Source organism: Mauremys mutica, chromosome 13, assembly GCF_020497125.1.
Source record: "Mauremys mutica isolate MM-2020 ecotype Southern chromosome 13, ASM2049712v1, whole genome shotgun sequence".
NCBI lineage: Eukaryota > Metazoa > Chordata > Testudines > Geoemydidae > Mauremys > Mauremys mutica.
The window spans coordinates 5,654,034-5,671,582 of NC_059084.1; the positions used below are offsets into that span (position 1 = coordinate 5,654,034).

The window sequence follows — 17,549 nt, forward strand, 5'->3', positions numbered from 1 at the left end:
ACTGCCTTTTTAACACGCCTGAAATCCTCAGGCTGACTCAAGAATCGCCACTAACCCTCTAAAATTCCATTTCATTCTCTATTCCCCTCCCCTTCGCCTCTTTCCCCGTTTTCTCTCTTTTCTCTTCCTCCCTTTTTAATCTCCTTGACCCTCGTCTTTCTCTATAAATTCGTCTCCCTCTCTTCTCTCCTAGCATCGCTGTTTTCCCCCTTTCCCTCCCCTTCCCCTCTCCCACGTAGCAGTCTACAGCTGGGTGAAATTCACCCAGGGGACGGCTACACGGCAATCCGGGGTTTGCTTGCAGTCTAGCTAGCTTGGAGACCACTAGCAATGAAGCCATGACAACACAGCTAGCCATCCAAATGATACCTCAGGTCCCAGGTGGGCTTGCAGAGCCCGGGATGAAGTCCGTCCTGCCACAGCGTCACTGCTATTAGTATGTGAGCTAGTTAAAGGTAGGTCTTGTATGTCTGCACATGCGTCAATCACACCTCCTGATTGCAGTGCAGATTTTAGGTACCCAAAAGTGAACCCTCTTCGTGTCACCCATGGCCCCTCCACCTCTGGCCTTTAGCTAGGCAGCCCTGCTTGCTTCATGGGGTTGGTGCCCTGCACCCATCTGAGACCTGACAGCAATTCACTTGGCTTCCTTCTGTCCTTTTGTTGCCAACAGAGGTGTGGCTTAAGGGCAGGGCTGCAATTTAGCTATAAAGAAGATGATGTGCAGAGGGCGTTATTGCAAAGTCTGCTCCTGGCAGATACCATCTGACCTGCCTCCAATGAGATATGTTGGCAGAGTTACACAGACACCTTTGGAAGGCAGCCAGAGACAAGCATTCCAGGGCTGCTCGCCACAGCTCTTTAAAGAGCTCATGGCTGGAAAACTATGAGAACCTCGTTGATATTGGCTCTGCTGCGGGGAGACCTAACTCCTGCCATAATTCAGCTCCTCTACCCAGCAGCATGAATTCCAGGCTTGGAACCAGTCCTCTGTACACCAGCCTCTGGGACTTTGATGCCAGGACACAGACAGAAATCAGCTTCCGGGCAGGAGACCTCTTCCAGGTCACCAGGCAAGAAGGAGAATGGTGGTGGGCCAGGAAAGTCGACGGCTCGAACAGGATCCTAGCCGAAGGTTATGTTCCTTACAATTACTTAGCTGAGCAGGAGACAATGGAGGCAGAACCGTAAGTAAAACCCTGCTGGGGTCAGGAATCTTAACCCCGTTTAATGCTGGAAGATAAGAGGGCTTTGCATTTGTTAGCCAAATGGCAGTTTAGTCAAGCCAAGCACTTTGGTGTCAGTCTCTGAGCCTGATAGTGGCTTGGTTCTGTATAGGAAACTACAGCCCTTTTACAAAGGTTTGGGTTACAATGAAATGCCGGGGCAGCATCCCACCAGGCAAGGCCAAAGAGAACCTGTATCTGATGCCCATATGCCCAGCACTGGATGGCAAGGACAGCCTCTGGAAAGGGAAGTAGGGAGGGCTAGGTATCTAGGGCCCGAGTCATCGGCATGCTCTGGCTGCCTTCTTTGTGCCATGCCAGTGACCCAGACCAGGCATAACCTTAGGTCAACAAGCTTCATTTATGGCTGTTTTGCCTCACCAAGGTGGTGCAAAGCAGGCGAAGGGTCCTGGGAAGCCTAGTCCCCTGCTCTTTGGCTGTGAATCCCAGAGAGACATTGAAGGTGTGTATGAAAAGCGGGTGGGGACACGACTTCCCACCAGTGACTGGCTGATGCTCTTTGTTAACCAACTTCTGTAACTTAACTAACTTGTAAAGCGAACTCATCCGTAGGGTTAATGGGGCCGATTAACCAGTGGCTAGGGCAGCCTGGACCCCTGTGATGAACTAGTGGGGTCCTGTGGAATATGATTAGCCAGCAGGTAAGCCAGCATGAGGAAGCTCTCCACCCTGGTGCTAAACCTCATGGCATGAATTTATGTCCAGGGAGCTGGGATCTGGTGCATCACAAAGACAATGCAGCAACCCCAAAAGAAGTCAGATGCAGAAAGAGATTGAACCTTCCTTAGCTTGAGGGATGTGTTGATGGAGCAGGGGAGCAGAGTCCTGTCCCCTGAAGCAGGTTCTTTGTGATTGGAGGATGCAGAACAGCAACACACCGAAGTCTCTAGCTGGCCATGGAGTTGTTACAGTAGGTTGATGCAGAGATCCCCGGGTGTGCTGACACTCTAGGGAGACTCCATCTCAACACACGTTTATTTTCTCTCCTTCTCCAGCTGGTTTTTTGGGCAGATCTCGCGTTCCGAGGCCTTACACAGGCTGCTGTCAGAAGAGAACAAAACCGGGGCCTTTCTAATCCGAATCAGTGAGAAAAAAGATACTGACTACGTGCTTTCAGGTAAGTCTAACTATTTCTCTCCCTCCTTCTGACCCACCCTCGGTAACAAAACACCAGCCCTTTTGCTTAGACCTCTGAATATGGAATTTCCTTTTCTGGACTATTTAGCAACTTCGCAGGAGCCAGCCATACTAAAGAGACACTATCCATTTTTTTTGAATTGGCTAAATTGGAAGAACCTTCCCCTTTCAGATAGAGTGCCCTTGCATTCAGTGGTATGTCTTGATTTCTTTTTTAAATTCTTTTGTAAGAAGGAAGGAGTTTTTCTGCTCCACCTGTTGCTATTAATAAGGCATTTCCCTGTTAAATTGTTTAGCTTGTTACTCCAGGGAATTGGTGAAACTGACCATAAACAAAGCTCTGTCAGGTGCTGAAGATACCCCAATACCTCTTCCACCCATTTCTTTCACAGATAGTGATCTGGGTAGGTACAAACATTTTGGAAAGAAATGTGCTCAGCAGGCTGGCATGTCTCTTTAAGAAACCATATGTGATCACTCTCCGTTCCATAGTACAGAAATCCCATACTACTTCCCCTCCTCCATCCCAGATCAAACACATTGAATGTTGTTCCTTTGAGCCAACTACTTGGACAGCTGCTAGAAATGGGGATTCTGAGCCTCTCTGTTACAGGAAGACAGCAGTGAAGTTTGCAGTCTGCAGTTCCAGTGGTTAATCTCCTGCGGCTGCATGAAGTCTCAGGACAATACCTACCAGGAAATAGAGCAAAAATAACTTGGATGTTTGCCAGTAATGAGTGATTCAAGTTAAGGTCAGGGCCTTAAATGTAAACATATTTAAACCTTTTTTAAAAAAAACCCCATAGTTTCAGCTGAAACCAGGGCTTGTGAGTTCCAGGAAGACTTCTTGGAGGGCATGTGTCTAACAGAGGTGTGCCCTGAGTCAATGTGCAGCAGGGAACAAGGATCAGAAACACAAGATAAGAGGACACTGGATTCTTCTCTGCAAGCATTGTTTGAAGGGAACTGACTAAAATTCCTGAATGCATTGCTAGTCATCACTAAGACACATTCTAGCTGGTTACATATTTGGTTTATTTCAGTGAGCAAGGTGCTTTATAGACACTTTTAAGTTAGACATGTTCTCTGTCTCCAGAGATTCCAATCACCATTATACCAAGGGCCTTATTTCCCAAGGTGCTGAGCACCCACAACTCTGCAGTCAGTGAGAGTGACAGATTCTTCAGCACCTCTGACAGCCAGGCCTTACATTAAAGCAAATTGGTGATTTTAGTGAGGGATCACCACATTCGATTCTGAAACCCAGGCACAGGCGGCAGGCAGACCCTGTACAGATCCAAACCTTTCCCCCCACCCATGACAGGTGTGTGAGGAATGACTTCTTGCCTCCAGGCATGTTGTCAGTTACTGGAACGGGAAGGTAGCAACACATTTAATGACTGTTTTGCATTGTGTGCTCCTCCCGCCATTCCTCCTTGATTTCACAGTTCGGGATGACTCAATTGTGAGGCACTACAAGATCTGGCGGAACTCCCAGGGGAACTTCTACATGAACGCTGCGCTCTCCTTCCCGGATCTGCTCAGCCTAGTGGAGCATTACAAAGCGAAGAACCTCTCCCACGGCCTGAGACTGACAATCCCCTGCTGGAAGGTAAATCTGAGCCAGCCAAGAACTGCCAGGATGATGCTTGTGGTGGGAGCGTTAGTTGGTGAGTGAGTCAGGATATGGCAGGGCAAGCTTGACGTCTTCTTGCATGCAGGCTTGGCGGTCAGATGGGCTCAGTACAGGGGTGACGGGGTGAAATTTTATGGCCTGTGTTATACAGGAGGTCGTCAGATGGGCTCGATCACAGGGTGAAATTCTCTGCTTTGTGTTCTACCGGAGATCTTAAAATCTATCCGTTAGACCAGGGGACTTGAAATCAGAAGACGTAGATGCTATTCCTGACTCTGTCACCAACTCTCTGACTTTGGGCACGTCCTGAAACCTACCTGTGCCTCAGTTTCCCAATCTGTAACATGAGGAGAATAATACCCACTTTTGTAAAGTCATTAGGAGGTAGATGCCATATAAGCACTGAGGGCCAGATTTCAAAGGTATTTAAGTGTCTGGAGATGCAGATAAGGACATAGTAGCGTTTTCAAGAGCTGTTAAACAGGTTAAGCCCCTAACACCCACTGAAATCAATAGACGTTAGATGCCTAATCTGTTTAGGCATTTTTGAAAATCCCTCTAGGCATTTACCTGCATCTTCAGGTGAGTAAATATCTTTGCATATCTGGCCCTACGTATTCCTATTGTTAGGTGATACATGAGTTGGCACACACATACCATGAGAGAGATACCATGGTCTAGATAATACTTAGTCCTGCCATGAGTGCAGGGAACTGGACTAGATGACCTCTCGAGGTCCTTCCAGTGGTATGATTCTATGACTTCAGGAACTCAGCCAGAGGTTATGCGTCTATTATAGGAATGAGTGGGTGAGGTTCTGTGGCCTACAATGTGGAAGAGGTCAGACTAAATGATCACAATGGTCCCGTCTGGCCTTAAAGTCTCTGAGTCTATAAGATCCACGAGAACGATTAACGAATTGGATAACATGGCTTATAGTGACAGACTCTAGGAGCTCAATCTGTTTAGCTTAACAAAGAGACGGCTAAGGGGTGGCTCAATCACACTCTGTACGTACCTGCCTGGGGAACAAAACTTTGATAATGGGCTCTTCAGTCTAGCAGACAAAGGTATAACAAGAGCTAATGGCTGGACGATGAAGTGAGGCAAATTCAGACTGTAAATAAAGCACCGTTTTTTTTACCAGTGGAACACCTTACCAAGGGCTGTGCTGGAGTCCCCATCACTGGCAATTTTAAAATCTAGATTGGATGTTTTTTCTAAAAAATATGCTCTAGCTCAAACAGAAATTAATTCAGGGAAGACCCATGGCCTGTCTTATCCAGGAGATCACGCTTGTTAGTCACAATGGTCCTTTCCAGCCTTATAAATCTGCAAATGAGTAACTAAATCAGCCCCCGACACAGAAATGCACACTTAGTGTCAACCGAACACTGCCATCCAGTGATTGCACGTATGTTATATACTCCTGGGGGAATTCTGCCCCACTGCACGCATACAGAATTCATATCCTCTGCAGATTTCTTTGCTCCCCACAGAAAAATGGGGAAGCAAAGAAATCTGTGGGGGACACACACCCCTTCCCAGGCAGCCTAGACATCTCTCTTTGAGCACCTGGAGAAACCGGTGGAGATGTAAATCACTGCAGGGGGTGCAGGGCTGGGCGTGTGTGGGGAGACATCAATCACTGCCAGGCGGCCGGGGCTGGGCGTGCATGTGACTGAATGAGCGAGAGAGGCTATTGCCACACACCTGGCATGGAGGGCTAGAGCTTCAGGTTGTTTGGAGGTCGGCTCAAGGCACCCTCTATCCCCTCAAGAAGGCTAATGGCATTTTGGGCTGTATAAGTAGGGGCATTGCCAGCAGATCGAGGGACGTGATCATTCCCCTCTATTCAGCATTGGTGAGGCCTCATCTGGAGTACTGTGTCCAGTTTTGGGCCCCACACTACAAGAAGGATGTGGAAAAACTGGAAAGAGTCCAGCAGAGGGCAACCAAAATGATTAGGGGGCTGCAGCACATGACTTATGAGGAGAGGCTGAGGGAACTGGGATTGTTTAGTCTGCAGAGGAGAAGAATGAGGGGGGATTTGATAACTGGTTTCAACTACTTGAAAGGGGGTTCCAAAGAGGATGGATCTAGGCTGTTCTCAGTGGTAGCAGATGACAGAACAAGGAGTAATGGTCTCAAGTTGCAGTGGGGGAGGTTTATGCTGGGTATTAGGAAAAACTTTTTCACTAGGAGGGTGGTGAAGCACTGGAATGGGTTCCCTAGGGAGGTGGTGGAATCTCCTTCCTTAGAGGTTTTTAAGGTCAGGCTGATTTAGTTGGTGTTGGTCCTGCTTTGAGCAGGGGTTGGACTAGATGACCTCCTGGGGTCCCTTTCAACCCTGATATTCTCTATGATTCTATTCTATTCTAAGAAGAGCAGAAAATGTAGCAGCCTGCCTGCTTAGTTATTACTGTTCCTACTGTTATTGAATTGTTCCCATTCTAATCAATTCCCCCAGCAGCATAAAACAGGTGTAAAAGTTTTAAGGCTCCTTTACACTGCCAAGGGGGTGTAAAGGCGCCTTATGGTAAATGACAGGAAGGGAATCCTCAGCTAGGAAGAGCTATGTGGTTTCTTGCTTTTTTTCCTCTGCCCAAGTGGCACAATGGAGTTAGATTGCAGCTCAGGATCTATTTTACTTACCCATTAAAAAAAAAAAGACTTTGATGGCAAATAAAACATTTGTCAAGCAGTCAAGAAAATGTTAGGACAGTCAGAACCAAGCACTGCACGGAGTAGCCAGCCAGGTCGAGATGAAGTTACCAAAGGGATGTTCATTCTTGTGCATGACGTGAATGGCTTTCACATCCTGCACTGAAAACGGCCACGCCAGCTTCTCATGCTCGAGAATTCCCTGCAACACTGCACGTGGAGGGGGACAAATTATTTTGCGCATCCTGCAATGTTGTTCTCAATCATGACCGATGGTCTGCAATTTGTTGATCATTTTGCCTTAAAAAAAACCCCAAACTGAAGGAAGATATGGCTCAAGAGGAAGGCAGAAACACGTACACGGAAAAACAAAACACAGGAGGAGAAAGAACGTGTGCAGGTGAGTGGAAATATCAGAAGATCTTATAATATAGAAAAATAAGATAAGTAGCTTAGAAGAGCTATAGCGATGGGGTCTCTTCACTTGCTTGGAGATCTTGAATAGGCAGCTCTGTTTTTAAACTTTTTTAAAGTGAGAACTATGGTCAGTTTTCTGTTGATGATAATACACTCTGCACTGTCACTTTTGCACTTTCACGTGATGTTCTACAGTCGATTGTAATTTAATAATGCACTTTTGTTATCTCCTTGAATAGAGACATAAGCCAAATAACTAAATGTTACAATATATATGGAATCATGTGATCATTTACTATACTATAAATCTAAATTAAAATCTAGACATTCGGAACTAAATATAATGTGAATAAATGTATTAATCTAAGATGACAGATGTTACATGGATAGTAAACATTGGTGCTTACTCAAGACTTACCTAACTTCTCTACTTTCAGATTTGTACAACATGAGTGAAGACACTAGCGGGTGCCAACATCCCTATGTCGAAGACTGACTGCCCACTTGTGCGAGATTTTCTTGACAGCAGGGTCCGGAATGGTTGTGCGATTCCTGATAGGACACAACTGACTGAGACACTCACCTGAAGTGTACCTCAAAGAAAAGGAAAACTTAAAACTGAAGCTTAAAGACAAGAAAATCGCTGTTATCTTTGATGACTGTACTGTTTGCACCATTAGAACCTGCTTGCCATGGGCATGTTAACTCTTTTTTGGTGGATAAAGTGTTTTTAGATGTTGTTAATCAGTCAGCTGTTTCACAGGCTGTAGTCAAAGCAGGAAATGAGTACCAGCTTGATTATGAAAATGTTTTAGTAATTGATACTGACAATGTTAGTTGCATGAAAAAGGCATTTAATTCTGTGTTTTCTACACTGTTTCCAAATTCTGTGCATATCACCTGTTTAGCACGTATTGTTAATTTAATTGGTGAATCATTTCGAAAGCCTTTTCAGCTGGTTGATACACATGTAAAGTGCTTCAAAAACATGTTCTATAACTCTGGTAGTAGGAAAGTGAGGTACCGCCATTTCATTAACCAGAAACTACAAGAGGAGTCTCCAGATGCAAAAGCATCCATGCTTTCCAGCCCAGGTAGAACACGCGGGAACATCTGGGTCCATGATATTCAGTATCACTCTAAGAACTTTCAGTTCTACAAAGAGTTCTTCAGTGACGAGAGCAACAGCAACTCCTCAGTTTCTGTGCAAACTATTCAGAAAATGCTGAATGACCCAAAGTACAGATCACTTTTGTACAGATCGCTTTTCTAGCACAGAAAGGTGAACAAATTCTCAGTTTAAATCTGGCATTTGAGAGCAGGAAGCCTTGCACTGTTAAAGCATTTGACCTTCTGGAAGAACGGCAGATATATTGCAGTTCACATCTAGAGCTCCCTTCAGAAAGCACCTCAGAGTTTTTCAAATTTAGGGAAAACTTATCTCCTGTTGAAAGACTTGCCTTTCTAGCTCTCTTTAAAGAGGCATTCCATGAAGCTTGACAAATATTTGTCCTTTGGACAACCAGGTCTGACTTTTCTGAAGGCTTGTAGGTTATTTGATCCTCATTGTGTTTCTATCTTGCCAGTACACTGTGAGTATTTTCAAGCAATACCTGGTTTTTCTGAGGTACCTGAACAGGAGCTAAAACTGTACAGGGAAAAGATTGTGCTTGAAGCTATTCAAAGTAAACCTATTTTTGTAGACCTCCAAGTGTTTTGGCTTTCGGTGAAAGAGAAGATTCCAAATATCGCCAAATTGGCCTTGAATTGCATAAATGCTGTCTCAAACCCTGCAGATGGAAAGAGAAGTTTACCACTGTACAATTTGATCATTTCTGCAAGAAGGAAATCACTAAATGAGAAAAACATGAAGGCTTTGTTTTCTGTACTATAATTTAAATAAAAATACTGGATTGTATTGAAATGCAGGACAACAATTACCAAAAATGAATGACTTTCACACAATTTAAAGCAATTTAAAGTGACATTCCACTTTATTTTTATTTTCCTGTTTGGTGTTCTGTAATGTAATTTCAATGAAAATCCAGATTATAACTGAAATGCAGGGTATTGGTTACCAAGTATTTGCAGTGTAACTTTCATGTGTTTAGGAAATGCTGCTGCATTGTTGTGATTTTTTTCTGTATTGCAGTTTAAATAAATTACTAAAATAATTGCAACTGGCATGATTATACTGTGTTATTTTGACAAAATAAGGAGACTTTTGCAGAATTTTTAATTTTTTGGTGCAGAATTCCCCAGGAGTATTATACAAGTTCTTTCAATGTTGTATATACACCCTGTTAGTCACTGCCCATTCTGTAAGATCAGCAACTATAGAAATTAAATTTGCTTGGAAAAAAATCAATCCCTGGTGTAAATATTGAAGTCAGGGGAGTTACCCTCAGGATGATGGCAAATTAATGCATAAGCATATCAAGAAATGGCAAGGGAGACTGAAGGAGCAAGGTATCAGGATAGTATTTCAGATTGGCAGGTGGTTTGGGTGTATATCAGAACTGTGTGTGAGTGGAAGATTGAGTGTTATCTGGGGGGGTCTGCATCTATGTCATTTGACTAAGGAAGCATGTAGCGTCTCTTATGCTCACCCAGTGACATGGAAATAGCAGCTGATACGTAGACCATTCCTTAACCTCTTCACTGCTGCCTGTGCACACATGCCTCACTGCAGCAGAAAGAGGATGCAATGAAGAAGCCTTGTCTCACAAATAGGACATCTGTAGAGAAGTCAGCCAAGCCACCAGCTTTTGCTTCATGGATATTCATGTTGGAAACCTGAGATTTGGCAACAAAAAATCATAGATTTCACCCTAGGGGAAAAATCATTTCCAATTGTGACTATTTCACCCAGGCTGCAGTTAGGAACTTGGCCTGGGGTGCAGCTTTGCTCTCTAGATAGTGAAGTCTCATTTGTTTTTGATAGAAAAAAACACTTTTCCTTGGTGAAGTGGCATGGGGTTTATGCTTGTGGATGCTGCCTTTCATGTTGCAAAAGAGAAAGTAAAGAAAGAAAAGGTGGCATTTTTGCAAGTGGAAAAACATGTGTTGCCCTGCCCCAAATGGTCTAATTATCTAGGTGCTTACATGACTTCCCTCAATGTGGTCTGCAAACATCTCCATGGTATCTGAGTACTTCCATGGTAATGACACACTGGAGGAGCACATATCCTGGAAATCTTGTTGTCACCGACTGGTGTAGAGCGAATATAACACCCTTTCTCTGGAGGTATAATCACATTGATCACCCTGATCGATTGGTCCATCAGCCCTCGCAGAGAGCACTGATCACAACACATCATTCATGTTGTTCTAGCCAGTCCTTCAGCCACCTGCTGGCCCGGCTGTCAGTGGTGGACATATATCTCCGTTATTTCCCCCGATGGACTTTCTCAGGCTGAAACATTATAAAGTTGTTTTGTTGTTGTTTAATCTAGCAAGAACAAGAGCCTCTGCCTCACTGGGATGACTGGGAAAGACCCAGAGAAGAATTCAGTCTGGTCAAGAAGCTGGGAGCTGGATACTTTGGAGACGTCTATGAAGGATACTGGAAAAACAAGGTCAAAGTTGCAATTAAAACTATCCCCAAAGGTGAGAGCTTTTATTCTGGGGGGATGCTTGTGCTCTTTATCTAGAGAGTGTAGCGGTGGCTTGTCTTCTCTTTTCAGCTTCAGCTTCCCCCACTGTCTGGCTACTCTCAAGCACTGGCCAGACCAAAACTCTCCCCTTTTCAGGATAATGAGAGTCCATTGACAACAAACAGCTGTTCCAACCCAAGTCTAAGCCTTCACCCCTGAGTCCAGTGCTTCTCACACAGCCTGCTCCCAAACAAAGAACATACCCCACCGTTCCGGAGTCCTGCCTGCTTCTTTGGCCTTTTCCCTGGATCTTTCTCAGAGTGCTTCCCACAGCCCCTTCTAGCCTCCTTCCCTGATTTCCTCTCAGCAAAGACCCCAGTCACTGCGGCAGCAGGCCTCTCCTACCTGTCAACAGAAGATTATTATAGGCAGGATATGGAAATGGAGAGAATTTATATTCCTGCTCCATTTCCCAGCATTCTTTTCTCTGACTTATGATTGCAAGAGTGCCACTGGGAACTACAACTCCCAGGATGCCTTGCTACATGAGTAGGGTAGTGTCACTGTAGACCTGCTTTCAACTCTGTCAGTCATTGTTGTGGCGGGGGGGAGGGGTTGTTTTGTTTTGTTTTAAAGGGTTGTGAAGGAATGCAAAGTATTTGTAACCACAGTGGTTATGGTGCAAACTCATCACTAAGACAGGCCTGCATCTACAACATGAACTGTATCCCCAACTCCGAGCAGGCTGTTCCTAGGGTTTCTCTCTGAAAGGTCTTCCTCCTGCTTTCTCTGGCTCCAGAAAGGCTATCCTAGGTTAAAACCCAGCCAGTTCTATGGATTTAAGTGTGTTAGCCTACATCTTAATGAGTATTGAGAGAGCTTTTCGCTTGTGTGAAGCTAATTGAGCCAACGTGGTTGAAAAACACTTCCTTTGTGCCCATCAGGGCATGGCTTTGTAGTCCTGGGATGGAGATAATAAGTCCCACTTGGTCCAGCTGCCAAAATGAGTCACTAAAGTCCCGTGACTCCATGCAAGGTCCTAAAGCTGATACCCAGTGTGGTAAAATGGCCAATGTTGGTATGGTGGGGCCCACACTTTTCTTGGCGGAGGGTGCTAGGACACCGTCCCTTTCCCCTGCTCTTGGGGCACTGAGGGCCGCGCTAATGGCTCGAGAAGGTGGTAGAGGAGAGAAGCAGGGAAGGGGTCTGGGTTTGCTCCTCACTCTGAGCCCCAGCCCCTCTCAACCCCTGTGGGTTTCTTACCCTCTTCCCCCTCGGGTAGCGTTACCCTCAGTCCTTGACACTGAGGGAGAGAGTCTCCCTGCCCTACTGGGGCAGAATATCCCTTCCTCCCATTCTCTGGTCTTTTAATTCTCAGCAACACACCTCCAAACTCCAGTCCTCTCTCCTTCCTCACACCACCCTGTCTGCCTGAAGCAGGTTTTTTATTAGGTTCCTGCTGACAGGGCCTTAATTGAATACAGGTGCTCCAATTAACCTGTAGTAACCTTCCCTACTATACAAGGAGCCATGTCTTAATTAGCCTAGGGCTTATGCCCGCCCACTTCCCAGCACCCAATAAGATCACTCTCCCACTGCTCCCTGGCCCTGCTGTGTCTCACCAGTCACAATATTTGTATGCTGAGAGGTAGGAGTGACTGAATGGGTCACAAAAACCGCTTTGAGATGGGGTGCAAATGCACCCTTCAATTAACACAACTCTCAGGATAAGTTAAGCACAAGTGCCTCCCCTAAGACAACAGGGGTTGTGAACCCACCTAGGAGTTTTAAACTGGGTGGGCAGAGCAGAGGGGCTTTGGACTGAGGTGAGCACGATGTGACCCTGGAAAAGCTAGAGCGAGCGCTTTTGAGTCTGGTGTTGGCTGAAAAGGCTTGGGGCTGTAAGCTAAGACACTGCTCCTTTGGTTCTTGACTCCTCCTGCATTTGGAGAAGCAGGACTTTGGACTATTTCCTTGTAAATAAACAAGATTGCATCAAAGAAAACGCCAGACTCCATCAATTTCTGCTTCCAACTGGAACATCCACGCGGCCCCGAAATTTGACTAGCTGCTTAGGTCGAAAAGTGGCAACAGTATTAATATTGTGACCTCAAGAATAACACCAGAGACTAGCGCTGTGAAATGCTCCACTTTAGGATTCCACATCTCTTGTCTACGAAGGGGTGTTAGTGGGATAATTTATTTGTCCATGTATTCTTAGTTGCTTTGGGATGGACATGAATGCCCGTGTCTCCATATCGCTTAGGTTTCTGCCAATCGCCTCTTGGGCTTGGAAGAGGTAATTCAATGTAAAGATCTCTATTAAAGCACCTCCTTCCTTTCCATTCTCTTTTCTTACATGGGTCCTTTGCAGCTGACCTGACGTACCAGGCCACTTTCAAGAACGAAACCAAGGTAATGAAGAATCTGAGGCACAAGCACATCCTCTCCCTCTATGCCATCTCTTCTGTTGGAGATCCTGTCTACATCATCACCGAGCTCATGCTCAAAGGAAACCTGCTAGATTTTCTCCGAGGTAAGGCAGAATAGTGGTGACTTCAAGCTATGGTGAGTGGAGAAAGAGGTTTGATCTTCAAGCCACCCTCCTCCCTTCTTCCCTAACTTACAGCGATGATACAAGCTTAGGTTAAAAAGAGGGCACTGGAGGATGGATCATAAAAACTAGAGGATGATCTCCAGGAAGGAGCTGTCTCTGGAACAAGTATGACTGATCTAGTAGGAGGTGAAGCAATGGCAACTGTGGTAGTTCAGGCAGAAGCTACCTCATGTAGGGCACCCAACAGCTGAGGCCTCCAAAATAATTGGTGGACATTTTTTAAAATGATGGTCTAGTCTTTAGGAACCACAGGTACTTCAAGGTTCTGGGATTAAGCAGGTGGAAAGCGACCCAGGGTTCACTTTTTGAAACCACCTAAGTGTCTTAAGAAGCTACGTCTCTCATTGGACTCCTAAGGTCCAGATTTTCAAAGGTATTTTAGGTCCCTACACCTATGGGAGTTAAGCACCTAAATACCTTTGAAGCTTGGGGCCTAAGTCACTTTTTAAAAAGAAATTTAGGGTCCTAAGTGACTTAGTTGCTTTTGAAAATTTTAGCCCAAGACAATTGTGGCGGGAAGATACTAAACCCATGTCAGTGGTTACCTGATACTTTTCAATGGCGGAGATAATTTAATTGTGGGGAAAAGTCAGAGGCACAATTTCATCCTTGCTGTTCATCCATCATTGGTTTTAAGAACAGCAGGGATGGAATTGATTCAATAAGTTCAGTGATGTCAGCTTTTGTCATCCAAAGAAGTGCAATACAGAGATTTATTGTGTTGGGATAGGGGGCGTTTCCAGAGATGTTTTGATTTTTCCCCCCCAATCTTTGGATACATTTACATTGTTGGGAGAAAAAATGGTTAAAATTTACGCTGGTAGAAAAAAACATGGTAAAAATTTGCTGATTTTTTTCAATATTTTTCCTATTGTTTTTATCAAAGCTGGAAATTTTGTCTAAATTTCAAAATTTGAAAAATATCCAGTTAAAATCTCTGAAAATTGGATACGTTTATGCCTTTGGAATTCTTCTATCTTTCTTTCTCACATGCTTCAACTTGTCAAATACAAAACCAAGCCTATTTTATCAGATGATGGAAGAGATGAGAGATATACTGCTCTACCTTTGGAACTCTCTGAAACTTTTTGACTGAAATTAAATTTAACATATGAGCATGCTCTTACCCCTATGTGACATCTACACAGGCTTCCATGACCAGCTAAGATCTTGCTTTGCCTTTTCACCACAGTGTGCCTTCCACCACCCAGAGCTATTTTCCTGACTTTGATCCACATGGCCATTGGAGCTAGATAATAATAGAAGGATCTTTTGTTCACTTTTTGTCAGAGTCAGAAGGGGAGCATCTGGAAATGATCGATCTGGTTGACATGGCATCGCAGGTGGCTGATGGGATGTGCTACTTAGAGTCTCAGAATTTTGTTCACCGAGATTTAGCTGCGAGAAATATTCTTGTTGGAGAAAACAACATCTGCAAAGTGGGAGACTTTGGCCTGGCCAGGCTTATCAAGGTATTGTAAATCAATTCAGGGCTGACAATGGTTGGTTTGGAAGGGGGAAGTAAGGAAATGTGATTGCTGGACCCTGATGAATCCCTCAATGAGCTTATGATAACATAACTGAGGCCCACGGATGGTTAATAACCATGAGCCATAATCTGCTCACAGTTACCCCCATGCAACCATGAATTTACTCCATGGCGCTCTGAATACATTCCCTTCTGAGTAATGTTAAAATGTGGCTAACTTTGGACACACAAATTAATAGAGCAACAGGCGTATTTGCAAAGGAATTGTCTCAGGGCCTGATTCTGCAACCCATTCTCATGCAGGATAGTGTTTACTCATGTGAGTAACTCCATTCAACTCAGCGGGCAACAAGAGGTGAAGAAGAATTGTAGAATAAGGTGGATTGGAATGGATCCAATGATCAGTAGATGGGAGAAGCTTTCCACAGCAGGTGCTTCTCAACCCCGAAACAACATCAACGCCAAATACACTAATAATCTCTTACGGACAAATCCCTCCCAGTTTTCTGTGATTGCAGAAGGCCTGGGAGCTTCGGAACCAGTGGGATTGCACTGACCAAGGGTTGGGGGGCAGGATATGGAGACAATATGGGATGTGAAGCCGTCCCGTCAAGGGTCCCTGCCCAGTAGCACGCAGGGAGAAGGCCAGGGATGGGATCTCTGTGGGGATTGCAAGAGCATGGAAGAGTCATGGAATATTATTCTGGGCTGATGTGAACTGCACAGAGGAGCTCCACAGCTAGTGGTGGGAGGGTGATTCCTTTCTTTCTACTTTGCCCAGTTTTTCAGACTGGTCTCATGCCTGATCCTTGGAGAGCAATTAGCCAGTCTCACCTGCTGTAAAATCCCAGTTTTGTTTTCTTCAGTCCAAAATGAATAGCACCGATTTTTTGACATCTGGAGGGATCAGAGCCCTGCTTCCAGGAGCTGTATCTACCTCTCCTTTTAATCACAAATCCTTTGTGTTTGCAGGATGATGTGTACTTGTCTTACTCTCGCAATATCCCCTATAAATGGACAGCCCCTGAGGCCATTTCCCATGGACGCTATTCCACCAAGTCCGATGTTTGGTCTTTTGGGATCCTTCTGTATGAAATTATCACCTATGGACAGATTCCATACCCAGGTATTGTGCCTGAATAGTGAGGAGTTGCACACAGCGTAAGTTTAATTTCACAAGGTATCATGGAAAGCACCAGTTTTGTGTTTAGTTTGGAGCCCAAGGTAGAGGCATTGGCAAGAAGCCGTGACGATTAGAGCTGTGCAAATAATGGATTTTTTAGCTATTCCAAAAAAGGGAAGAAAATTGTTTTGATTTTGAGCATTTTGGAAAAGTTTTTAATTTTTTTTAAAATAAGATAATCAAAGGAAATTTTGAAACAAAATGTCTCTTCAAATGGGAAGATTGATACATTTCATTTGTGATTTTCTAAATGAAACATTTTGGTTCTTTTGGCATTTTTTAAAAGTTGTTTTTGAACAGACCCTGTTTGATGAAACTGACCAGAATGCATGTTTCGATGTTACCAAATCTGCATTTTTCACTGAAAATAAATGTCAGAAATTTTCACCCAGATCTTGTGCTGACAAGATACACGTTACAGGTATCAAAGCTTGGGAAAACACTCTCCTTCTGATTAACCTTGCTTTATACTGTGGGTGCAGTGTCTCCTTTCTGCCCGCAGTTACACCAGCATATTTCCTGCTGACTTCCACAAGTGTAACTCAGGGCAGAATCGAGCATGGCAATTTATATCCCAGCCACTTTCCCAGGTGCATACAAATATGCTTCAAGAAGGAATAATGGCACTTGCCCCCAAAGATACTGGATTCCAGTTGTTATTCTGGCTGCACTTGGGTTATGCGATGATGCTTCTAACACACTTTTTCTTCCTTATTTGTAGGTATGAGTAACGGTGAGGTTTGCCAAAAAGTCCAAACAGGTTTCCAGATGTCCTGCCCGCCAAAGTGCCCATCCATGCTCTATGAAATCATGCGCAAGTGCTGGCACCTCAGTCCAGATCAGAGGCCTGACTTCCAGCACCTCAAAGGGAAACTCCACAGTTTCACACTCTACGAGAACCCAGGGTGATAGCTGCACCAGGAGCCCTTCTCTTACTGTTTCCTTTCACCTCTTTTTAAGTCTGACATTTCTGTTATAAAGACCTCTGGGACATGAAACCAATATCTCTCTGGCTTGGATATCTGCAGGCTTTTCCTAGATCATTTTCTGAAGATTAGGGATTCTGATATACTAAGGGTACATGCTTAAAGAACAGCTGTTTCCAGAGAAGATGAATCTATTTCAGGAGCAAGGACTCGTTAGTTGTCATCAATCATTTCACACACAAAAATCTGAAGCAACACAAGAAAAACCATTTGGGGTTGATTCTCTCCCCATAAGGCACTATATTCCTTCTGTCCGCCTTGCAAATTCATTTCGAGATTTCCTGCTCACCAGACCATTTTATAATTACGCCTGCTCCATAGACGTGATGGGGTTCTGTAAGACTTAGTTTTTGCCGTAATGTTAGAATGTGTAAATGATTAGCAAAATATATGACAATAATCTACATGTCCCTGGGGAGCCTTTATTGGACTCCACTGTGAGGAATAACAGAATGTTCAGCTGTGCAGGGTCTTGGAAAGGGTCTTGGAAAGGGAGCAATGGGAATCTATTGGGAAAGGTGGGTGGATCAGTATAAAGAGAGAACACCTGATTCCATTCAAAATTGTGCGGTAGGGG

The 17,549-nt window shown here is 44.5% G+C and overlaps 1 protein-coding gene across 1 annotated transcript; it reads left to right on the forward strand.

Annotated features, from left to right (window-relative positions):
* Positions 1–886: 886 nt before the first annotated feature.
* Positions 887–16,953, forward strand: PTK6 (protein tyrosine kinase 6). Its single transcript, XM_044986621.1, is given in 9 exon segments — positions 887–913; positions 916–1,187; positions 2,243–2,364; positions 3,833–3,996; positions 10,557–10,710; positions 13,072–13,233; positions 14,605–14,786; positions 15,776–15,929; positions 16,708–16,953. Coding segments are annotated over 9 exon segments (1,425 nt in total). The 3' UTR covers positions 16,896–16,953.
* The last annotated feature ends 596 nt before the right edge of the window (positions 16,954–17,549 follow it).